Raw genomic sequence first — 26,507 nt, forward strand, 5'->3', positions numbered from 1 at the left:
TATTTAAATGAGTTGAAAAAGCAAAATCCAATGAAGATGTTAGAAAACAGATATATTTTAGGTTGGAAATTGCAGATGCAGATTATCTATAAGAGTTAGATAATAGTTTATCTTGAACCCGTAAAAGACCAAGTGCCTGTAAAAGATTTGTAGGGCCACTTGTTGCAGTGACTATTTAAAAAACAAAATAAAACTCACAGTGTTGGTCAGTGGAAGAGGGTGACCCTAGATGTCTGTACTTAGTCTCATTTCTTAAGGTGGGAACTGTGGGAGAGAGAAGAACCTCACCTTGATACACAATCTCAACCTGCTCTGATGGTAACTGATGGGAAGTTTGAGCTCATAATATTGTTTCCTTCTTAAGTATGAGGTAGATTTCCCTATTTTAGATTGCTGCTCATTTCACAGGATCACTGGAAGTCTTGTATTCCCTGTTTCAGGACAAAACTGCCTCTGAATATTTGAGGCTATAGTAAAGCAATGATTCTCAGACTTTAGTGTGTGTCAGAATCACCTGAAAATCTTGGTAAAACAAAAATGAGGGGCCCCTTCCCCAGAACATCTGATGTAGTAGTAGTGCTTGTGGGTTGGGCCCCATAATTCGCATTTCTAACACTTTACCAAGTAATGCTGGTGCTGCTGTTCTGAGGACCACACTTACAGAATTGCTATTTTCCTTAAGGGATCTTCTATCCGTGATAAGGTTAGAAGTAAATATAGGAATGATAAAATTTATTAAATGTTTAGTTTTAGTATTTTTTATTAAGTTTAGGAATAATCATTGTACTTGGTCTTCAAAATATTGTGTTTCAGAGAATTAGGCCTTATTAAAGTGAATATAAATTAGTTTTGTAAATACTATTTAAAGTGAGTATTTGTGTAATTGTTTTATAAATTGAGAGGCGCAAGTATTTGGCTAAATTTAGAAACCATGAGAATATTTAGAGCTTAATGTGAATTATATTTAGAACTTTATTCTAATGTATTTACCTACAGCTCTTAGAAGGTTTACTTGTTAGAGGCAATTAAAGTGTTTAAAATAGAATATAGTAAATTTATACATGCAGTTTATGGATGTGAGAATATTTAATTACCCAAGTTTATAATAGGATTATTGAGTTTGTTTTCTCTTGGAGTTGATCAGCTATCAAAAGCACCTGGAAAGTGTGTTAAAAGTTACTAGATTCTCAAATAAAATGCATTTTATAGACGAAGACTTAAAGGAAAACTAGATTTTTTTATTTGTACTTCAGTAAATCAAACATGAATTAAAAAGTAAAGTACTGTGTTATTAATTAAGTAGTTTTTTTTTGCTTATAAAGACTCTCTTCATGGTCACCAACAAACTTACATTAAGAGACTCTTGATAAATTTTATTGTACCAGAAAGGGGCATGTTTTAAGGTTGAATTCATGTGTTAGAGAAAGGCCAAAAATTTGCCTTTTTCTAACATTCAGTGAAAAAAGGGAAATGTGATCAGACATAAATTAGTGTCCCTAAGATAAAGATAAAACTGTTGCTAAGATAGGAAGGAGAAACACAAACTAAATTTCTAATTTCACTTAATTTAAAATAGCCACATGTGCCTAACTGCTATCATATTGGATAATGCAATAACAGAATCTAGAATCTTCCTGAGTGCAGTTCCTTACTAGTCACATTTGAGTGCTCAATAGTCACATTTGTTAGTGGCTACTAAAATGGATAACATAAGTATAGAACATTTCCATCATTGCTGAAAATTCCATTCCTTGCAGGAATATCACTATTCCTGATAGAATGACAAAGAATTCTCATGGAACTCTAATATATCAAAAAGTGTCCTTACCATCTTTACAGTAAATAGAGCTTCTGATTTCAAAAAGCTACTTTTTAACACCATCCTTTAGTGTGATTCAGTGGTATAACAACAAAATGCAAGTAATAAAAGCAGTTCTGACAGGGCCAATGCAGTTAAACCAAATATGCAGTTACCAGATAGTATATCTTAACTCAGGGGTAAGTGCTAGATTATAAACTACAGATTTTTACATAGTGAAGACTCTAGATTTTAGATTTTCTAGAGCAGTGCTGCTCAATAGAACTTTCTGTAACGATGGAAATACTTGGTATTTGTGTTATCTGTTATGGTAGCCACTAGGCAAATGTAGCTATTGAGAACTTGAAATGTGACTAGTGGGGAACTGAATTGAGGAATTTGGATTCTAGATTCTATATCTGCATTGCCCATTATGGTAGCAGTCAGGCACATGGGGCTATTGTAGTTTAAATTAAGTGAAATTAAAAATTTAGTGTTCAGCCCCACTTCCCACATTTTCAGCACTTCAAAGCCTCAAGGCTGGTGGCTACCAGACTGGGTAATGCAGATATAAACTATTTCTATCATTGCAGAAAGATTCACTGGGAAGCACTCTTCTTAGAGCAATGGGACTCAATCCTGACTACACATTAGAATGCCCTTAGTAGATTTTTAAAAATTCTGATGGTAAGGCTCCACTTTTAGCATGAGATCTCTATGATTGGACAATAATCAAAGACTAGATCATAAATCAAAATTTGTAAGGTTGGGACTTGAACTAGTTTTAAGTTTCCCAGGTGATTCTAATGTGTAGATAGGATTAAAAACCATTTTCCTCAATCCTGTTTCTCAATCAAATTACTGAGCCTTGATGAGTTTTTTGTTTTTGTTTTTGTCTGTTTTCTTCACAAGCACTTTGGACATGTACCTGTTTTATAATTCAGGTTCAGAAAAGAGATTCATGTTTAAATTGTATGCCAACATCTGGATGAGATTGAGACCTTCGGAAATTTGAGGTGACAATGAAAAGTTCCTGAAAAGAAGACACACTCATATGCTTGAAAGAGAAATGCTGAAGATAGATCTTAGTATATTTGCTTCCAGTCTTTCATAACACGTTCCTTTTTTAGTAAAATCATGTATACTAACTATGAAGTAGTCATATACTGTAAAGGTTAAAGTTTAAAAGCCACTTCCTATCTAGCCATCCAGAGACATAACTGATATCAGGGTAGGCATTACTGTCAAGATCTATTCTGTGTATATGTACATACAGAATGATGGTTAGAAGGAAGGAGTAACTGAAAGGCATCATTGGTTTGTCCTAAGAAAGTATTTCCTAAAAGGTGTGTCTAAAGTTAAGCGTATTTTTACAAATTGTTAATAAGACATTGGTATTATTCTAAATTCAGTTTTAGGCAGGATCTACTTATTAAAAAAAAAAAAAAGTTTGTCTTGAGAGACAGTGCGAGCAGGAGAAGGCAGGGAGAGAGAGAGAGAGAGAGAGAGAGAGAGAGAAAATATCCCAGGTAGGCTCCATGCAATCAGCACAGAACCTGATGGAACCTATGAACCTGAGCCGAAGTCGAGAGTTAGACTCTTAACCCACTGACCCACCCAGACACCCCTAGTTGGAATATACTTAATCCTTTGAGATGATATTAGCAGTTTCATCTCCCATATTTTTCCTCACCTCCTAATATTTACTCATTATATTATTTTTACATTTTCCATACTTGTAACATTCACAATGAGTTTTTCAGTTACATTTTTTTTTTTTTAATTTTTTTTTTCCAACGTTTTTTATTTACTTTTGGGACAGAGAGAGACAGAGCATGAACGGGGGAGGGGCAGAGAGAGAGGGAGACACAGAATCGGAAACAGGCTCCAGGCTCCAAGCCATCAGCCCAGAGCCTGACGCGAGGCTCGAACTCACGGACCGCAAGATCGTGACCTGGCTGAAGTCGGACGCTTAACCGACTGCGCCACCCAGGTGCCCCTTCAGTTACATTTTTAAAACATTGTTCAGTACTCTCCACTAGTCCTTTTATTGTGCCCTCCTCATTCTTAAAGTTTTTATTTTGATATAGTTGGCATAACTTAAGTTTTCTGGCAATGAATAGTGTTTCCATAAAGAAGTCTTAAGCTAGAATGTTTTTCCCCCTACTAGGTGATTTGCTTTTTATGAATGAATTCTTATTTTCCAAGCACTATAATTTAATCAGGAGCAGAAAGGGAATAATCAGATTTGTGTATGCTTATGTGTTGTGTAATACTCTTGGGAATTACATCTTTCCTCTAGGATCCATGTTGGTAGAGCAGCCACTATATGGAACAGCCCTGGTCTTGACATAAAGGAAATAGAGAATTAAGATGTATAATGTGGGTCTTAACACTTTAACACTTTACCTGGAATAGCCATTACTTCTGTTCATGTTTCAGTGAGCAAAGCAAGTCACATGGCCATGTCAGACATCAGTGGGATACTGATTTTATATTCCTTCCCAGGGAGGAATATGGGATGCTTAGCAACAATGCAGTCTATCACAAGGACTACTTAAAAAAAAAAATCCATTTATTTTGAGAGAGACCGAGTGTGCATGGGAAGGGCAGAAAGAGGGGGAGAGAGAGAATCCCAAGAGGGGGAGAGAGAGAATCAGGCTCCACACCTGATGGGGGGGGGGGGGGCTCCAACCCACGAACCACAAGATCATGACCTGAGCAGAAATGAAGGATCAGTCGCTCAAAGGACTGAGCCACCCAGGCACCCTTCACAATTACTACTTTAGAAAGCAATTCTGTTAGTTTGACAGAGATTTGAAAATTGCTAGTCTTACTGTCACCAGTAGGGAAGCCTGTTTTTTCTGTCGGTTATTCAGTCTGCCAGTTGGATCCTCAAAAACTCTATTAGCAGTGCTTCTCAGATTTATTGTGCATTCAGATCAATTGTGAATCAGTAGTTCTGGAGTGACACCTGAGATTCCATAGTCACCATAAGCTCCCAGGTGATGCCAATGCTTTTGGTCCTTGAAACAACTTTAAATAGCGAGGCTGTGTGTATATAGCTCTTATATATTGGAGCTTTTCACTTAGGAGCTGACCACTGAAAAAATCCTTGGCTAGATGGAGAAAGGGAGCAGTAAAGGGGAACAACTAATAGGTAGGAGACCAATAAGAATTTGAGATACGACTAAATAAAGGGAAAGATGAACATTGAGAAGGAGTTATTTTGTGAATGCTTAACAAAAGATCAAATAAAATTGAACAAGCCTATCAAATTTGCCATGAAGTTCGCCTTTGCCAAGGCAGGTTTAGTGAACTGGGAAGACAGAAGCCATTGTCATGCATTATGGAATCAGTAGGTGGTGATGGAGTAAAGACAGTGAAAGTAGATTTTTATTTTCAAGAATTCAACAATGAAAAGCAGAAAGATAGGGTGAAAACTGGAAGAGGATGTTCACAAAATTGAAGAAAAATTGAGGAATTTTTAAAATTTGTTTTTGTTTTGATTATGGGTAAGGAGTCATCAGAAGTAAAATGTTGAAAATACAGGCTTTTTTTCTTTTTTCCTGTATTACCTCACTGTAGAGGGAATCATTAGTAAAGCTGTAATCAGCAAATCTCTTGTAGTTTAGAATATCTGTATTATTGTGTTTGAAAATACTGAATCCCAGCTCAATATTTTTTATTTTATCACATATTTTATGAGTAGCTACTATCAAAATTATAGTATTCTGTTATAATGGGAATATTTTAGTACTTTAAAACTGGATCTCATGCTATTTTCATTGTTGGTTTTCAGGTGTTTTATTCCTCCAGTTTGCCTTTCCTATTATTACCAAAATGATCTTTAATTTAAAGTTCTAGTACTGCTTTGTCAGTTCTCTGCTTAAAAATCTTTTGGGGGGCGCCTGGGTGGCTCAGTCGGTTGAGTCTCCGACTTCGGCTCAGGTCACAATCTCATGGTCCATGAGTTCGAGCCCCGCGTCGGGCTCTGGACTGATGGCTCAGAGCCTGGAGCCTGCTTCCGATTCTGTGTCTCCCTCTCTCTCTGCCCCACCCCCGTTCATGCTCTGTCTCTCTCTGTCTCAAGGATAAATAAACGTTAAAAAAAAAAATTTTTTTTTTTTTTTTAAATCTTTTGGGACTTCTGAATCTGGTAATAGTAAGCTGGGTAATTCACACTATCCTGTTGAGAACAGTTTGAAAAGCAGAGCCAAAACAAAATAAATTTTATTGAGGGTATCAGAAAGCAAACTGATATTGACTAGATTAGGACCTGAGTGAGGACAGAGGCCAATTTGGGATTGCTTTTTCCCTGGGGAATGTGTTGATTCCAGAAATAGCACAGGGAGATTAAAAGGTGCGTTTAACAACATAGGGTATAAGGGAACAGGATAAAATACAAAACCGACTACAAGGATGGTGGTGAACTCTTGCTTAGGACCCTAAAACATTGTACCTTAGGTATAGAAAAACTAAAGTTAGTAGATTCTTATAGGATATTGGCATAGCTTCAGATCATCACACATACATCTTTAGTAACACAATCTGGCATTGCCAGTATCCTCAGTTGTTTGACAGAAGCAAACAATATTTTCTAGAGAAATACAGCTTTTTGCGTGTCAAATTCTGTCAATAGGCAATTTTGCAAACTATATGCAGCACACAAAATGTAATTAGGCACATGACAAGATCTCAGAAACAACAGTGAATAAAAACAGACTCACAGGAACTCTGGAAATTGTAGTTATGATTTAAAATAGCTGTGTTGAAAAAACAGCTGTGTTGAGAATTTTGAGCTAGTTGAGGATTTTGTAGAAAGATACAAACTATAAAAAAGAAAAATGGACATTCTAGAACTGAAAAGTGTCATAGGTTGGCAAAATAAACCACATTCTCTAAATAGCAAAAGAAATTAGAAGTTATAAAATATTTTGGATCAAACTATTAAAATATTGAAGTTTGTAGGATTCAGCTTAGAAGAGTGTTTATTCTAGATTACATATATGTGTCTGCTTCTGGTAATGATGGAGTAAAATCTAAGTCCCTTGCTTTTTTTACTCTATCAAGACAATTTTATCTTGGGGAAAGTTTTATATATTCATTTACATATCAGGATTTTATTGAACACCTACTGTATGCCAGGCATCATATAAGGTGCTGGGTATATAGAAAGATTTTTCAACCTTAATAGTGCTGACATTCTGGGAAGATAATTCTTTGTTGTAGGGGGAATGGGGTATACATTGTTTAGCACACAATGTTTAGCAGGGTATATGGCCTGTACCCACTAGATGCCAGTAACATTTTCCCAATTGCAATAACCAATAATGTGCCTCAGTTTCTTCGTTGTAAAATGATACCTACTTTATAGGGTTGAGGAATCAGATAAGGTAATAAATATGAAGTACTTAGAACAATGGCTGGCATATACTAAGCACTTGATAAATGTTAATTATTATTTTGATTGTTAAATCACAAATATGTATATATTATTTTTAAATTTGTTTAATGTTTATTTTTGAGAGAGAGAGAGAGACCATGTGCAAGTGGGGGTTGGGGGGGGTGGTGCTGGCAGAGAGAGAGGGAAACAGAATACCGAAGCAGGCTCCAGGCTCTGAGCTGTCAGGATAGAGCCTGATGTGGGGTTTGAACTCACAAACCGTGAGATCATGACCTGAGCTGAAGTCAGATGCTTAACTGACTGAGCTACCCAGGTGCCCCTATGTATATATTTCTAAAGTGTAATAACTTCTGTGAGGAAGAAGACTAGGACCTCTTCTTTCCATACTCCCTCTCTGGATTCTTTTATGCTGGCAACTGTCTTTAAAAAGTATATTATGAAGTTACCTGACAAGAGATTGGGCTAGGTAACAACTATGGTCATTTACAAGTCTCAGTTGTTCTTATGTGACTGTGTTTTTGTATTGTTAGAAGAGAATGATCAGTTTGTTTCGTTGTGCTCTGGTACTTATATTTATGAGTAAATGTTTTAATATTGGTTATTAAAATTTAGAACTGTTTGTAATAAAAATTATTAAAAATATGTAATTTAAATTATTAAAGTGGATACTTTCAATTTGTTTTAAAGTTTATAGAAAGCTGGTACATTGGTTTTCTTGTTCTAAACTGCTCTCCATGGTGAACTCTTGAAAATGAGAGCAATCGTAAACTTCATTGTGATTAAACGTTTAATGAACTCTTGGGATATTATGAAACACAAACTGAAAAACTTCTATTAAGCGAAGTAAATGTAGATGAATGGTTATTCCTAAAATCGATTAAGGATAGATATTTGTTAAAAGTAATCTGTAATTGTACTTTGCATTGCTTAAGAAGTTTAAATGGCAAAATGAAGATAATGTTTTTGGCTCCCTCTACTGTTTATTAAAGAGCAGAAATTACTATTTAAAACTTTTAAAATAGTTTTACATTTAAGATAGATTAATATTTTGTTATAAGAAAAGTGAAATTTAAATATGTTATTCAGCAGAGAAAAATAGAATAAGCAAAAATAATACACTTTTTCATAAGCATTATATCATTTTGCACTCATTTTTTTTTAATTGGATGTTTTATTTATTTTGAGAGGGAAAGTGAGCACGAGCAGAGCAGGGGCAGAGAGAGGAAGAGAATCCCAAGCAGGCTTCACACTATCAGCACAGAGCCCCATGTGGGGCTCCATCTCATGACCACAAGACCATGACCTGAGCCAAGACCTAAGAGTCAGACGCTTAACCAATTGAGCCACCCAGAAGCCTCTCATTTTACATTCCTGCCATAAATATACAAGAATGCTGCTTTTTCTACAATGTGTGGTCAGGCTTCTGAATTTTAACCAGTCTGATAGGTGAGAAATGGTATCTCAGTGTAGGTTAAATTTACATTTCTCTAGTTATGAGTTAGATTGAAAATAATTTTGTATGTTTATTTAAAAAAATTTTTTTTTAATGTTTATTTTTGAGAGACAGAGATAGAGCACAAGCAGGGGAGGGGCAGAGAGAGAGAGGGAGACACAGAATCTGAAGCAGGCTCCAGGTTCTGAGCGGTCAGCACAGAGCCAGACGCAGGGCTTGAACTCACAAACTGTATGTATGTATAATATGCATATATATATATATATATATATATATATATATATATATATGTATGTATGTATATATAAAATCCATTCCCTCCTAGGGGTGTAATATATGAGCCATAACTCTTTGTCTGTTTTTCTTTATGGGAAATTAATGACTTTATGAGAATTGGGGTAGTTCAAGGTACAGTTTAAGTTGTAGTTCATTCACACTGGAGGTTTGCCGTGTAAGGCCCTTTGTTAGGCACTGAAGAGGCATTGTGGAACAAAAGCTCAGTATTTTGTAGGTTACCATTTAGTAGAAGGGATTAAGAAGAGATTGAAATTGGGGCGCCTGGGTGGCTCAGTCAGTTAAGCATCCGACTTCGGCTCAGGTCATGATCTCACAGTCCGTGGGTTCGAGCCCCACGTCGGGCTCTGAGCTGTCAGCTCAGAGCCCGCAGCCTGTTTCAGATTCTGTATCTCCCTCTCTCTGTGACCCTCCCCCGTTCATGCTCTGTCTCTCTCTGTCTCAAAAATAAATAAACGTTAAAAAAAAAAAAAAAAAAAAGAGATTGAAACTTAAAACTGTGCCAGGTGCTATGGAGGAGACATACATATGCTATGGGATTAATAAAAGACACTTGGGTTAGCCTAGGTGATCAGAAAGGTTTTAGGAGAGCTTTTTCAGGCATTGTGAAACTGCACTTTTTTGGGATTCAGACTTACCGTTTTTATTATTAATGCTTTATTAGAACCATTTGCCCAACTGAGCTACTTAGGTACCTATAAACAAACTCTAGTATGGTCAGAATTCAACTAAGATTGGATAGAGGGAAAACAAATAGACACTTTCTAGATTGTTTGGGTTTGGGTAGAACTAATTTTCTTTGAAAACTATCATTTTAATCTTGTAGAATGTTGATGGTGAATATTATAGCATTTTGCCATTCACTATCTTTTTCAGTTTTGAGTTTTTTGTTCTTTAGAGATTGATTTTAAATCATTTTAAATTACTTCGGTAACAGTGGTATTTTATCATTTCAATGTAATGGTTGTTACATGAACTATAGATGAGAAGGTTAGCACTAATGCAAAATTTAAACTGAAACAGATACCGTAATCTTGGTAATAATGACATGTTCAAGTGAAGTGTCTTGATAAGCAAGTGAAAAATACTTTATCGAAATGAAATGCACAAAGTGTGTTTATATATGAAAGGGTATCTTAATTTATAGTCTGTAGACAAGGAATTTAGTAATTTAATTCAATAGAGAAGACTCCATCTTTAACTATGGTTGTAAAAGTAGAGCTGTTTTCTCCTGTGAGGATTAATGTTACATTTTTCAGACTTGGTTTGGTAATAATAATAATATATCCTCAAATATAGTTTATTGTAATTAAGTTAGATTGGTTGAAAGAAATCCATAATTTAGTTTTCAATAAAATTTGATAATCCTTTCTGCTAACAGTTGCTTATGTTTTGAATTGACTTCCAGTTATTATAGTGTCTCATACTGGTCGGCTCCTAAAGCAAGCAAGGAGGAATACATTTTCTTTTTTGACAGTTGGTCGCACTTTAGAGCAGAGAATCCCAGGGAGCAAGCTGTATTAGTAGTTAGTCTAATAGATAACTGCCCACTGAGCTCTAGTTAGCAGTCCTTGACATTATTCTGAAAGGAAAATGAATTTATTTATTTATTTATTTTTTATGTTTATTTATTTTTGAGAGAGAGAGAGAGACAAGAGTGTGAGCAGGGGAGGTACAGAGAGAGAAGGAGACACGGAATCTGAATGAAGCAGGTTCCAGGCTCTGAGCTGTCAGCACAGAGCCCAGTGCAGGGCTCAAACTCATGGACTGCGAGATCATGACCTGAGCTGAAGTTGGACGCTCAACTGACTGAGCCACCCAGGCGCCCCTGGAAAATGAATTTAATAGGAATTTTACCTCATTTTTTTTTTTCAGACACTGGCCAAAAGAAGACCTTAGACAAGAAAGATGGGAGACGAATGTCTTTTCAGAAACCTAAAGGAACTATTGAGTATACTGTAAGTTACTTTTTTTAAAAAGCTGATTTGTCTTTGTAAGAGTGTTACCTAAGACATTCTTTGTTTATACTGTAATAAATAAGATAAAAGTTGTTAAATTGCCTTATTTCAAAAGTCATGTTTTAATAACTTTTATTAATAATACTGTTAAAGATCTTAATTGTATTTTAGGGTTTTTTTTTCCCTTAAAGAGAAATTTTATTAAGTGTGATAAAAGACAGTTATTCCAGCAAATTTAATTTAGTGTAGATGGTAATTTACAGGGAGTCAAAGGTCCTGTGTTCTAATAATTTTTATTAGATTAGGCCTTTAGGAAAATATTTACTCTTTGAGAAATGTGATCTTCATTATATTCCCAACAGTGTTAATGATAATGAAAAGGGCAGATAGAATACTTAAAAGATAAGTTGATATTTATCTTCCAGAATAACCTCTCACATGATGATTATTTGCACTGATTTATAGCTAAGTTTCTTTAGCTTTGAAATGGAACTTGTTTCTGTGTTCTTAAAATGACCTTCAAAATCTCCCTGCAGTCAGCTTTTTACATTTCTGGTTACCAAGGAAAACTGAAGTGAGAAATCAACTTTAGTCTGTGGTGTAATGCTCATTGGCTTGTGTGTAAATGTTGTTTATTTAGCTAATGTTAATAATGTTATAAGCCAATTATTTTAGCTGACCTTAATTTTGTGTTACTGTTTGTGTTTTTCTAATATGTTATAACTGTATTAAGAAAGTAGAAATTTTAAACAATTTCTGTATTTGCATCATCATGAAACCTTCCAGTTTTGGTTCGAATCTTAATATTTTCCATGAATCCTTAAAATTGAAGAAATTATCAAAAACTTGGAGTTACACTTTATTTCTATATATTGCATAATTGATGATTTGAGACTTTAAGTATTTTTAAAAAGTTGAGAACCAGGTATTTAGGGTAGAAGTACTTTTACCATTGAAAGCATCTCTTCTTAAAGCATATTATAAACTTCAGTGTGCTTGTACCTTCTCTGCATGATTGAGAAATGGAGAAAATAAGTTCAAACAGTAAAATAATGGTTTATGTAATTTGATGTATTTGTTAGTGTTTATTCAGGCATAAGATTATAGGCATGAGACATACGATGTTATCTATACATGTAATTGTGTGATTGTGAAGAATTGTGAAAGTTTAGTTTGTTTTTAATTTTAGGAGTTTACCATTCTTTTCTTGTAATTCAATAAAACTTGTGTTATCTGTAGCAAAGTTAAATTTAACTTAAGAACCATTATTTTTTGGGGGGAGGTTAATTGAAACTTGAAATTATATTTTGTCTTAACATTATATGTGACCTTTTGGAAATAATCAAGTATTAACCAGAAAAGTTATAAAACATCCTTTTGCAGGTCTTTGTTTAGACTTTTTCCCCTTGTTTTTTAAGTTCTTTGTTTACTCCCTATGCCATATCCTAGAAGAAAGAAATGTATTTCTAAAACTAAGATTTTATTATCTTATATTCTATTCTTGTTATAGTTTTATAAAATTTTCATATAGCATCTTTATATAAAATATATGACATGGTTTTTATATTTAGGAAAATATATTTCTCCCTATATTTCTCTTAAAATAAAACTTTTAATATAATGTACTCTCAAAATTTGTTCTGAAATATTTATGATATAGCTTAAATATATTTTAAACCACCTAAATGTATTATATATTAATCATTGCATCGTAGCTTTAAAATTAAAATCATATGTATATGTGTGTATATATTTGCATATACACACGTACATACTGTTTTTCATTGTGAAATCACTTTAAGTAGGAATCCAAAGTAGACCGTGAAAATGCTATACATTATCATTTTATTCCTAGTTAACTTAATATTTGTATACCTTTATCATGAAAGAGCCTTTTCCAAGGTCACTAATAATTTTCTAATTCTCAAACTCTGGCCTTTTCTTTGTTGCTTTTTGCCCATTGTTCCTTCTGATTTTATTTTCCTCCGTTTTAAGTTATTTTCAGTGAGGATCTGGGAATGGATAATTAGACAATGTCTGCAAAGTCTTCACTGCACCCTCATTCCTGGGAGTTCACCAGTCTGTTAATTATCAGGCTGAGAGTTCTTTTCTCACACAACACTTTCCATATTGTAATCCAGTGTCCTATGTCCCTCTGTTGCCTTTTTATTAATTTTTAGGCAGTCGTCTTGTTTTAAGATTGTTCTTGGAGTTTCCTTTTTTTTCATTACAGTTCTGCAGTGCCACGGTGATAAGTCTAAATTCAGACATATTTTTACTTCAGTGTGTGTCTTCAGTCTAAGGAGTATGCCATTCATAATTCTGAAAGATGGTCACCCATCTTTTTTTTTTTTTTATTATATCTCCCTTTTTTTTTTCTCTGTGCTTGAAACTAATTGCACATTGCCCTGGTATTGCTGTTATTTTGACTGTATCTTCCATCTCTTACTGGCTATTTCTGCTCTTCTTGATTCCAAATGTAAGTGGTCCCATGTTTCTTTTCACTTTTCCACTTACAGATTCCATTACCTGGAGATCTTAAGGAATTTAAAACTGTGTGGAGTGAGAACCCAAATTTTTTCTATTCCTGCCTTTCTACATGCATGTATTTCCCACTGTCACTTTATACTTAACGCACTGTAGGAAACCTCTCACCAATTTCTCCATCCTTGCCCAATGCTCCATTTTCTTGTTTCCATTTCCCTTCAGTTTGTTATTAGTCCAGGTTGGAATTTTGGGATTCAACCTCAATTGCTTATTACCATTCGCTCCCCTGACCTGCTACTACTGCTACTACCACCACCACCATTGCAGCCTCATTCAATCCATGAGCGCTTTCGTGAGTCTTAGTTGGAAACCTTATAAACCTTAATCTCGTCCTTTACATTTTTTATTACTTTCAACCTCATTTACTGCAGTGTTAAATTGGTTTTTCTTCTCTTATCTCATTAGTCCTAGACCTGTTGCTACTCAGGCCATGTAGCTTCTTTGCTTTATAATTATTGATGATTTTTATTACGTTCATCATCCCATCTAAAAGGATCATTGTATGGATAAAATGTGATTATATGAAAGTACTTTGTAAACTTACAGATGTTACTGCAAAATATAATTTGTTTACAGAGACCTGCCTATATCATCTCAATAGGCTAAGTGATCGGTCATCTCATTACATAGATGAGAACGTTTGCACAGAAGGAAGCAGAACTAGTTTATTATCCAATGTATTTGTCACAGATTTGGTTTTATATAACCATCAAAGAAAAAAATACATGCTATTTTTTTTTACATTATATACCTAGCTACTTTTCCTAACTTTCAAAGTTTTCTACAGCCTAATTCTAAATGCCCTTTCAATCTCATCCTTTTTTAGAATTAACTCTAGTAACTCACCTTCCTAAAATCTTAAACTCAATAGTGTACTCTTTGGGTGGTTTAGGGGGAAGAAATAGTATCACACAAAAGTGTTTTGTACTTTTCTGTCTCCTGACCGTGTCAGTCCTATTCTCTTCGCTTTGAATGTTCTTTCCTTCTACTTCTCAAATTCCTATTCCTTCTTCAAAATCTAGCTTTTAAATCTTTTTAATAAAGTCTTCCTTGGACAATTTGTAGCAAATGTGTTGCACTATCTATACTCGGAACTTCTGTTATATTTGTTTCATTTAAATTGCTCTTCATCTTTCTTGAAACCTTTTTTGTCTTTCTTATTTTTCAACTATATTGTAAATCCCTTGTGCACTAATACCACTTAGTTACGCTTAATTTTATCCTATAGAGCTCTTATAATGCCTTATGTATAGAGGACTCCAAAGGCATATACTGACTGATCAAATGACTTTTTCTTTCAGGATAATTGGCAAAATCCCATGACTTAAGATTTCTGTAAATACAATCATTGAAATATACTAATGATTTAGAAGTAGATTGCTAAATTTTGGTTCAAATATTATCTAATTTGCATATTTAAATGGCAGAATATAAACATAAAGGTATAATATTTTCAGTTTAATATAAACATATAGATACAGTATTTTCAGTTTAATACAAACATTCTTGGCTAAAATAAAATTTGTATGTTTCTAGGTTCCATACGTGTTAGAAACTATTTAAAGGAATAGTACATTTTTAAAGCCTTTGTGAAATAAAAATCATTTGTGTTTTGTAAATTATATTGTGTATTTTGAAATTACTTGCAGTAGAGGCCCACATATAATTATGATATACTGTGATAAAGCATACACACTGTATCATAATAGGTTGAGACCATCTGCTAACAAAACACAAAATTTCTCAAGTTATCCTATATCTAAAGATGGAAAATACCACTTGTTAATCAAATGTGAGTTTGGTCCACAGACATATTAATGGTATTAAACATCAGGTTGTAGCTTTTCTGTTTTAACAGATTCAAATAATTTATTTTTTCTTTTAAACAGGTTGAATCAAGGGATTCTTTGAATAGTATAGCCCTGAAATTTGATACAACGCCCAACGAGCTTGTTCAATTAAATAAGTTATTCTCCCGAGCAGTTGTTACTGGACAGGTATCTTTTTTTTAATGATTGGTACTTAGAAGCATTAAGTAGTAAGACAGAAATTATCCATTGAAGTATAGTTAATAATATGGAAATTTTAGCAATAATTTTATGCATGTTTTGAACAAATCATATTGGCTCTAGAAGAGAAAATTGTCATTTGTATGCATATTAATTTTTTTAATACAAATTGAAAATAATTGTGAATTATCTTACTAAAATACTCAAAGCAATAGCATGTACATGATAAAAAACTCAAAAATTTTTAAAGGTAAGTTATCCCATCTTCGACTTCTAGTTTCCTTTTCTAGAAGCAACCACATTTACAGTTTGTATCCTCTTCCAGAAGCCTTTCTATCTCTTTTTTTCTTTTTGTCTTAATTTAACTTTGATTCTTAGAAAATATTTAAGTATGGCTTCACCTCAGACTTTTTCATGTGTAGGTAGTGTTGCACTATATTGACATATTAACAAGATGCAGTAACTTTACACCGTTTCAGCTCTTTTGTTATTATAAACATTGATGTAGAGAACACTGTTGTACATCTTGCTCTTTTTTATATATGCAGGAGTTTCTGTAAAGTCCTAGAAGTAAAATTGATGAGTTAAATGATACATGCATTTTAAATTTTGTTAGCTGTTACCAAATTGTCCTGTAAGAGGAACACCCATAGTATATGATAATTATTGTTTCCCTACCCTGTCTTTGACACTATTTATATCAAACTTGTCTAAATAGAATATAAATATCTTTTTTTGTGTTGTTAGAATTATTGTAATAAATATTCTTTAAATCTGAATATTTTTATTTTCTGTTTATTGGTGAAGGTCGTTAATGGTACTTACCTATAGAACACAATTCAGTTGTTATTAATATTTCAGTTTGAGTGAATCTTCATTTGAATGTTTTCTTGCAGGTTTTATATGTTCCTGATCCTGAATATGTATCCAGTGTTGAGAGCTCTCCATCTTTAAGTCCCATAAGTCCTCTGTCACCAACATCTTCCGAGGCTGAATTTGATAAGGCCACTGTAAGTGTCCCTACTTTTCAAAGATAACTATGAAGAAATCTCACTGTGTGTGTGTATGTGTGTATATATATATATATATATATATATATATATATATATATGTATATCTTCATTGTTTTTTATTCTACTTTGACTATGGTTAAAACCAAAGTTTACCTTTTTATTCTGTTACATAACAGTTGTTTTTTTGTTTTGTTTTGTTTTTTTGTTACGTAACAGGTCTTAAAGGGAACATGCTTATTAAACCAAACAGCTTAAATTATCTCACTGTTGTTATTGGTGGTAGTCCAAAGATATTCATCAACTCTCTCTTATAAATGCCATATAATAATTTAAAAAAGGAGTTTTACCTGACATACATGACAATTTCATGATAGGAAGTCCATGCCCAATTAATTTTTATTTCAGTTTTCTGTCACTGTTTTTATTTACCTAGAACACTTGAGTTTATTTTTGACACACTGCCTTTTAAAGAATAATTTATCAGGGCAGCTGTGTGGTTCCGTCAGTTAAGCATCTGACTCTTGATTTCTCACGGTTCGTGAGATTGAGCCCCACATCCAAAGCAGGCTCTGTGAGCACAGATCTCTCTCACTCTCTCTTTGTCTCTCACCGACACATGTGCACTCTCTAAAAAATAAACAGTTTTAAATAATTTATCATCTTGGGGGTGCCTGGGTGGCTCAGTCGGTTGGGCGTCCAACTTCAGCTCAGGTCATGAACTCGCATCGTGAGTGGCTCTGTGCTGACAGCTCAGACCTGGAGCCTGCTTCAGATTCTGTGTCTCCCACTCTCTCTCTCTCTGCCCCTCCCCTAATCATGCTGTGTCTCTCTGTCTCTCAGAAATGAATAAATGTTAAAAAAAATTTAAATAATTTGTCATTTAACCATTCTTCTAAGTATTCTTAGCAATTAATAGTGGATTGATTTACCTAGCATTTTCAAGGGATGTTCTATATAAGTTACATTTTACAAATGAATTTTAAAGGACCAAATGGTATTTAATAATTTTGATTAAAATCTCTCTGAAAGGAATTATATTTTTGTGCCTTTTTTTGTAAATTCATACTAATCATGACTTCCCATTTTCATGATGGCTTAAAGATTATGGTTATATATAAAAGGCTACTTGTATATTAAATGCCTAAATTCCTGTGGGAGATTTTTTGGTGTTGCCTTGCCTGCTTTAGGAGACATCCTTTTTTTCTCTGCCCAGTTTGCACTCACAGTTTAAGATACCAAATGATCTATGAGTAAGAAAATACAAATTATTAATGTTAATTTGCCTACAAATTATTAGACATTGGTTTCTAACCTCTGTTGTTAAACTAGTTGCACTTCTTTCTTGGAATAAAGTACATGATATATTGATAAGTGTGTTTTACTTTGCCCAGGGACTGTGTGTGTGTGTGTGTGAGAGAGAGAGAGAGAAGTGGGGTCATTTTCAAATATGTATTTGTTGCATATCTTATTTATATAAATATGACAGCACTGTACTTTAGAATGCAGTCACATGAAAGGAATATATTCTATTTTTCACTGTTGATGAATGTGGAAGTCAGGTTCTAATGAGTAGGTATTGCTGGACTAAATGATCTAAGAATATGTTTTTGAACATAGCCATGCTATTTTCCCATAAGACTTACAAAGAGCTGTACTCACAAGGAGTGCAGCAGCAAAGGAGATGTAGCGTTAGGTTAATTTACCTTCTTTTTCAAAGCCTAAAGCGAAATTGTGGAAACAACTGTAGCATTGTGCCTGACAAAAAGTCTATGGGGTCCTTTTCTGTCCCTCATCCTTAACCTGAATCTTCCTACCAACTGACTTTCTTGAAAGGCACAAGATCAGAAAGAAGAGAATGCTGAAACTCAAGGGAGCAACAAGGCCAGGCCTTCTCCTGTGTGAAATGCTCTCTTCCTCACTTTTGCCATGCTAGTGAAATAGAGGGAGAAAATAAAAAGGCATATGAATGACCTTTTAATCTGTAGTGACTCAACTGCTGTCAAAGATGCCCAAAAAGTATCCTCTAATATAACTGGTCATAATGAATAAGTTCTTTCTCTCTAGGATGGATCCAGGAAGGAGTTAAGAAACATTGAGTTCTTGAAGTTTTCCCTATTGATTATAGGCAATAGTTAGAAATAATTATTTTGAACGGCAATTTCATAAACTGTATTTTTTTACCTAGAACTATGTTAATTACTAGACTCCCAAGATAATATTCCTATGTAACTTTCTATATATTTCAAGTATTTATAGCTCTGTATTATAATCATTGGATTTATGTCTGCCATTCTAAGTCCCTTAGAAGCAAGGATCTTACGTTTTATTAGATACAACTCATTTAGTATTATTGTCACATGTTTTTCCCAGAAATTGTCAGAGTTTATATTTCTAATAATCACCTGTAGTTTTCTGAATGTTCAGCTGTTTAGTGGCTTACCAATGAAGCTAAAAATGATAGGTTCCTGGCTTTGTTAGTATAAAGGATCTCAGTGGGTTTTTTAAATAATTATCACATAAAAATATTATCTTTGAGAATTTCCAGGGTCAAACAATTTTCTCACATTTTTTTTTTCTTCACATATTGGTGAAGAAACATGGAAAGGGGTGGAACCAATGTTAAGTGTAAATAAAAAATAAATAGCTAAAATTTACCGTGTGTCAGTAAGTATTGTCATTTATTCCCAACCTCAACTTGGCCTGGCTGGTTTTTTTTTGTTTTGTTTTGTTTTGTTTTTTGTTTTTGTTTTTTTTTCTTCTGGACCAATTCTGCATCCTTTTCTATCCTCTTTTGGGCTTTAGACTATATCAGCAGGCTCCCTAGACCTGCTTTTCCTGGTTTTGGTTTTTCGAGAACATTGGCAGAAGATAAGACAAAAGAAGCGAGAAAGGGGCATATTTATTCTCCTAACTCCCTCCCTACAAGGTCACTTCAGAGTGGCTGCATTCTCCAACCTCTCATCTCATCAGACAACCCTTTCCACAGATCCCTCTGTAGGTATCTGTTTCTCCCCTTAACCTTTTTAGGCCTATGGATGATAAGGAAGCCTCTGTTGTTCATATACGCTGCATAATACTTTTGTAAATAGTTCCATTTTTAAACTCTCTAAATTAACTCAAGTTGATATGCCACCAGCTTCTTCTGGTACCTGACCAATAACAGTGTTTATTTTACATATAAGAAAACTGAGGGAGAGATGTTAAGTAATTTGTGTCTGAGGTCCTTCAGTTAGCTAGTAGCTGAGTTAGGATTCCAAACCAAGTAGTCTGATCCAGAGCTCATATTCTTTATTACCACTTTATAGCTGGAATATCAAAATGTGTAATATTTAATCATATTGTACAAAAAAAGATGACCATAAGTCAACCTTTTCGGTTCACTTGGTCTAGCAATGCTTTGCTTTTTGCACATTTGAATATTCGGGGCAATGATTGAGGCTCAGTAGATAGATGTTTATACTCTTTACTTTTAAGGACCTTTCTATCCCTAGTGGGTAAAACAGAATTGCACAAAGAAACTTCACAAAGCCCTGATGAGCTTCCAACTCACTGCATTAAGAATCAGAATCTGTAAATACCAGTCAAAACCAGCTACATAGAGATACTGATCATTTGGGTAATGTACATGTATGTAAGTTATTATGAGATCTAATTACAATTCCTCTGAATGTTGCTTTTTTTTTTTTTTAAAGAAATGTACTCTTATGTGCTATACTTTGAACATTTACTAAGCCAATCTATATATTCTTTTTAATAGGATTGCATTGACAAATCGGGATTGCTGTAGATATAGAATTTGAGACTTTGAGGGAACCTAACAGATCATGTTCAATGAGATATATCTTCATATAAGGAAAGCATTTGACAGTGTTTCTTGATTATAGTTTTTGTGAATGATATGGTTACATAGTAGGTAATGTTGTCAGCTGGATTTGGCAGTCACTGAACAACCATAAATTTGTTGATAGTTTTGTGCCAGCCTGCAAGGGGCTTTCTAATGGCTCTGGAGTTGGTTTTTTTTCCCCCGGTGCACATGTATCAGTTGTTCAGAAGAATATTTGAAAGGGAAGGTGTATAGTATTGCAGTTAAGCTTACTAGTTCGTGTGTTGACAAGTTGGGTTTACATATTAGCTTCATCTTACTTATTGGGAAAGTTACTGAACTTGGTTAACCATAAGTTTCCTTTAAAATTAAGGTAATAGTATATACCCATATCAATGATTTGAAGATTAAATGGCTCATATAGCCATTAAATGTAACAAATAATCATAAATATCCAATATTATTACTAATATCCCTTTTTCAATGAGTGTATATTTGATTAGTTTGTATCACAAAATAAAAAGATTGAGAACTTTGTTAATGGATATTAATGATTGAATAGTGTTATGCAGCTGTTAAAATCTAATTCTATTTCAGGTTTTCAAAAATGTGATCATAACATATTAAATATAGTTATTTTGCAGCATTCTGTACTGATCTTCCTTCAAAAAATGTATGTCGAGTATCTGCCCAAATGGTAGAGATTTCACCCCAGCATATTAGGAGAGAGATATGAAATTCAAAAAGGGAATCTAAAATTTTATCCTCATATAGACTTAAGGAGTTAAATCCATTTATTGAAGCGGAAAAAGTAATGTTAAAATTTGAGAGTGCTTTTCAAGTATTTCAGAGTCTTTGAGATTGAAGAGGAGGCTATTTTTTCAAAAGGCCAAGTCAAACCTATTGGGTATTAGTTACGAAGTGCCTAATTTTAGCCCAAACTTCTGAAGAACCTTGCTGCTATGAAAACTGTTCTACAAGACACTGTGCGTTAATTCAGGAAGTGTGAAGTGCCTCTGGAGGTATTTAAAACAAAGAATAAAGAACATTTGTCTAGCCTTCCTACATTGTACACAGTGTTGAACTTTGGGAGGAACCATGAGTCCTAAGGAGTCTCTGAACTTGGATATAGACAATTTTAACTGAAATATATTTTTTAAATTAAGACTATAAGCAAACTGTAGGGTAGCACTCTGCATGCCTGTGTCTCCAATACAATTCACAGATATTTTCAAATCACTTTAGTGTTATAGATATTGGAAATATTGTTTATAGCCATCTAGTTCAAAATTGTAATTATCAGCGTCGACACTAGGTTTTATTATTTCATGTTTAATAAGGAAGCATTTATGTATCAATTATGTATACATAACTATTATGTTAAAAATATATATCCAGTCTTAAAATATGTTTTGATAATTGTGTTTCAATATAATTGTTTTTCTTTGTAGTCCTATATTTTAAGCATTGAAAAAAACATTCTGAAAAGAAGGCCCTTAGGTAGGCTTCACTATGAGAATGGTCCGTGGCACTAAAAGAGTTAAGAATCTGTGATCTAATTACTTAATATTACTTTATAATACTAATACCTTGTAGAATGGCACTGATAAACTCTTTGTAGCTTAATATTTTAAAAGGCTCTTCCAGTGAATGGTTTTGGCTGAGTTCCTATGTATCACAGACAAGCACTCCCATTTTTTCTCTGCTCCCAACACCTGAGGGATATATTAAATGGTCTCAGGAACAACTGAATGTGTGCGTGCGTGCGTGTGTGTGTGGTATGAAGGTACAAGAGATGTAGTTTTCCTACATTTTCCAGATGATTCATAAATATATAACCCATTAAGAAATCATTGAAAATGTAAGTTTAAGCTGTGAGAAACCTTTACTGAATGTGAAAACAGTGCTATTTCCTGTATATTTTTTTTAAATGAGAATATTTTGAGCTAACCTCCAAAATGTGATGAGAATTAGGGAAAGCTATTCGTTTGGCTTTAGTAGTGTGCTAATTTGTTTTTAGTTCTCTGAAGTGCTTTTATTTATTTTTTTAAAGAATCCTGATGTAGTCCACCCAAAAGAAGCAACTCCCTTATCTACTCTTACTGGTATTCGACCTGCACGAGTTGTATCTTCAACTTCTGAGGAGGAAGAAGCATTTACTGAGAAATTTCTTAAAATTAATTGCAAATATATTACCACTGGCAAGGTAAGAATTTTTAATCATGCTTTATTACTGAAATATCACGATTTGACATTTACATTTTAAATTATTGACATCAACTGCTTGAATATTTTAAAAAGATACTGGTGGAAATACTTTGTATGGACTTTGCTTATAACTAACTTAGAATCCGGTGGTCTTTTGCAGTTGTTAAAGGCAATGGGATATAAATTTACTATAATAAATTACCCCTAGTTTGCTATTGATAGAATATTTCAAAAAGCTGATATAAAATGACCATTTCTGGGCACTGTTTGGAGTGATAACTCTTGCAAACTTGGTATAGCACACAAAAAGAAGATAACTACTGTTTATTCAATACTTACTGTATGCCAGAAAGTATATGAGATGTTTTAGTTATTTCCTCAACTCAAAATAATCCTATGAAATAGGTGGTTCTGTTCATTCTTCACAGGAAAAAAACAAACAAACAAACAAATTTTCAGGAACGGTTAAAGTCCAAGGTAAGGTTTCTCTGTCATGGCCTGAATTCAAACCCAGTGTGAATATTTCATCTGCCACACCTTGCTGCTTTTGTATGCAAAGAACTTCTAGTGTGCAGAGGGAGTATAGTAAAATAACAGAATTGGAGAATAAACTCCAGATATTACTTAGAAAGTAACTATAGTATGTTATTAACTTTAGAAGCCACACATGTTTTTATCTTTTTCTCTCAGAACTTCAAAGATGTTTCTTTCAGACCTCCCGTTTTCTGTCTTGCACTATTTCTGAAGAGAACTCTAACACAATTTTTATATTTGGTGCTGTGTACAACATAGATAATTTTCTGTGGTTGCATTTAAAATAGTCTCTTCAAGGGCGCCTGGGTGGCTCAGTCTGTTAAGCATCCGACTTTGGTTCAGGTCATGATCTCACTGTTGGTGAGTTCAAGCCCCGCCTCAGGCTCTGTGCTGACAGATTGGAGCTCATAGCCTGGAGCCTGCTTCGGATTCTGTGTCTCCCTCTCTCTCTGCCTTCCCCAACTCGCACTCTGTCTCTCTCTCAAAAATAAATAAACATTAAAAAATCTTTTAAATAAAATAGTCTCTTCATCACTGATTTTGAGCAATTGGTTTATGGTGTGCCTTGGCGTATTTTTCTATTTGTTTTGCTGAGGATTCATTGAGCTTCTTGAATCTGTGCATTTATAGTTTCTGTCAGATTTGGAAAATTTGGGACCATACTCGATTTTTTTTTCTCCATCCACTCCTCTTCTTTGGGAATTCCAATTATGCATATTTTAGGCTGTTTGATGTTATGTCTCATAGCTCACTGATACTCTGTTCTTTTTTCTTTTTCTCTTTCTCTATTTTTTGAACAGTTTTAATTGCTATACCTTTAAGTTCACTCAATGTTTTTTCTGCCATGTCTAGTTTGCTTTTAATTCTATTGAGCATATTTTTCATCTCTGTGAGTTCAAACTGGCTCTCATATCTTCCTTCTCCATAACTACCATGCACAATCTATCTTATTTATTCTTGAATATATGGAATATAGTTATAATAGTTATTTTAATGTCTTTCTGTGAATTATTTTCTCTCTCACTTCTGGATTTGTTTCTGTTAATTGACTTTTCTCATTGTGATGAGTCACTTTTTTCTTTTTGCTTACATGCCTAGTCATTTTTAACTGGATATCAGATATAAATTTTATCTTCTTGGGTGCCAGATATTTTTATATTTCTCTACCTATTTTTGTGCTATTTTCTGTGACTCAGTTGTCTTTTGGAAACAGCTTGATCATATCATGACTTGTTTCAAGTTTTGTTGGGCAGAACCAAAGCAACTATAGCTAGTTTTTCCCTTTACTGAGACAATTCCCTTCTGAGTTTTCTGGGGCCCTGTAAATTACATGTTTTTTTGGAGTGGTTTTTAAGAACACAAACTGTACCTTTCTCTGTTGTCTCTGTGAATTGTTTCCTCTGCTTCTTTCGAGTGTTGCTTCTTTTCTCATCCTGAGATAGTTGCCATATACATAGGTAGCATTCAGTGCTCAGCTAAAAACTTGAAAGAAGACCTTCTGTGGACCTTCAAAGCATTCTCAATGGGAAGGGCTCATCTCTCCTTTCCTTTCTCTGCCTCTGGCCTGGAAACTCTCCAGTCAGTATGCTGTGGCATTTGAAGAGTTCATCCTTATTTGTTTTCCCTTATTCACATGGCATTCCCTGCATTCACTCCCCTGCATTCTAGTAGCTGCACATAGTCCTTTCATGTAGTGTGTGTGTGTGTGTGTGTGTGTGTGTGTGTGTGTGTGTGTACGGTTTTAGTAGTTTTAGGCAGAATTAGTTCTTGACTAGAAGCAGAATTTCAGCTGTAAGTATTTGAATAACATTTTTATTCAAGTATCAAAGCAAAGATAAAGTCATTGTCAGAGTTAGGAACAACCTGCAGCCTGGTGTTCTTGGAACCTAATCACTTGCTGGAGGCTGGCTCTTCCTATAGGTTTACTGTAGTAAAGGTTATTTATGTAAAAATTGTGGAACTTTATCAACAATAATTATAATAGTTAAATTAGAGTGGACTTAAGACTGAAAAAAAAGATCGGTACAAGCGTTTAGTCTGCTGGGATGGTTTCCCACATCATAGTTTTTTATCTTCTAGTATATACAGAAATATTATAGTGTAAGTGGTAACTTTTACAGACAGACTTTATTTTCTCCATGGAAGATTAGTCTGGTAATTGCACATAAAGGATTGACAGTTGTTAATACTAAAGAGAAATCTGTGATTAAAATTTCTGAAGGTCATGTGGATTATGAAGATATTTTAATTTGAAACCTCTGACTGTAACATGTTCTTGCTCCTGATAATATATCCAGATTTATGAAACAGTATTAAAAAGAATGAAGGGGGAATGCTTAACTATGAGTTTATGATTTCAAACTTGATCTTGGGTTAGATGAATTTCAGTAAGATTTCAAACTTGGCCTTGGGTTAGATGAGTTTGAATATAATTTCAAACTTGGTCTTGGGTTAGATGAATTTGAGCAGTTACTTTCTCAAAAGGTTTTTGTGAATTTTATGTTGAAGTAGTGTTTCTCGTGGCCAACTCTTGATTTGGGGGAGTAACATCTGACACAATACCTCAGAGTCCCACTTAGAGTCAGAGGAAGAGAAGCTTGAAGAATATGTTAGCACATCCTTCAATAGCAGCAAATGAGGGTGAATTCCTGGGAATTCACATTACCAGGTTGATCAGTCTAGTGTTAAGGGGCAGGGCTTTAAGCCTCTTCTAATCCAAGAAGTAGAAGCATAGTTTTTGAGAGGCTTTACACATGATTTCTGTAGTTATACTACTAAGAGTAGCAGTATTCTAGAATTAATAGGTATATTGAATTAAAGCATAATCATTAATACTGGGCCTTTTCTGTCACACATACCTAATAATCATTGTCTTTGCAAAAAAAAAAAAAAAGTGAAAGATAGTGTGTAATGTTATGCCAGTGAACCTGATATTATGCCATTGTTTAAAACTAATGCTTACTTGAAATTTATGAAATCAAGGATGACCTGATGTTTTTCCGAAAACTTGGTGTTTGCTTTCCTTAATTCTTACTGATCTTGATTTTTCTTCTCAAATAACAAGTTTATACAGGACAAGATAGAGTAAGGAGGATAGAAGATCGGAAATCTTTAAGATTTTTACATTGTATATACTCTTTATTATCTATTGCGTAGGTTATCTGTGGCAATGTAAATGTCCCTACAACATACTTTACCATTACTCTTTGACTTCTGTTGGCATATGATCCAGGAATATAAACTGATATATATGAATCTATTTAAAATACCGTTCAAAATATGATTAGGCCATGGATTATATAAAGTTACTCCCTACTTAGGTGGTCCCTGGTCTGAACTAAAACAAATGCTGTTTAGAGTTTTAGATCGATTCTTTTTTTGCCACCAAAACCCACCAAAATGCCTGCAAACACATATGCTTCTTTCCAATATTGCATGTAGCTACTACAAATAATAAGTATGT

General features: G+C 34.0%; 1 protein-coding gene across 3 annotated transcripts in view; it reads left to right on the forward strand.

The window, feature by feature from the left end:
* Positions 1-26,507, forward strand: part of OXR1 (oxidation resistance 1) — a 447,865-nt gene that overhangs the window by 376,953 nt on the left and 44,405 nt on the right. For all 3 annotated transcript variants that reach the window (XM_060611132.3, XM_060611136.3, XM_060611137.3), the window contains 4 exons: positions 10,828-10,910; positions 15,347-15,454; positions 16,363-16,476; positions 22,356-22,508. In XM_060611132.3, coding sequence (XP_060467115.2) covers positions 10,828-10,910; positions 15,347-15,454; positions 16,363-16,476; positions 22,356-22,508 — 458 coding nt within the window. The remainder of the gene's footprint in view (positions 1-10,827; positions 10,911-15,346; positions 15,455-16,362; positions 16,477-22,355; positions 22,509-26,507) is intronic.

This window comes from Panthera onca, chromosome F2 (genome assembly GCF_046562875.1).
Source record: "Panthera onca isolate mPanOnc1 chromosome F2, mPanOnc1 haplotype 2, whole genome shotgun sequence".
In the NCBI taxonomy this organism is placed as follows: domain Eukaryota; kingdom Metazoa; phylum Chordata; class Mammalia; order Carnivora; family Felidae; genus Panthera; species Panthera onca.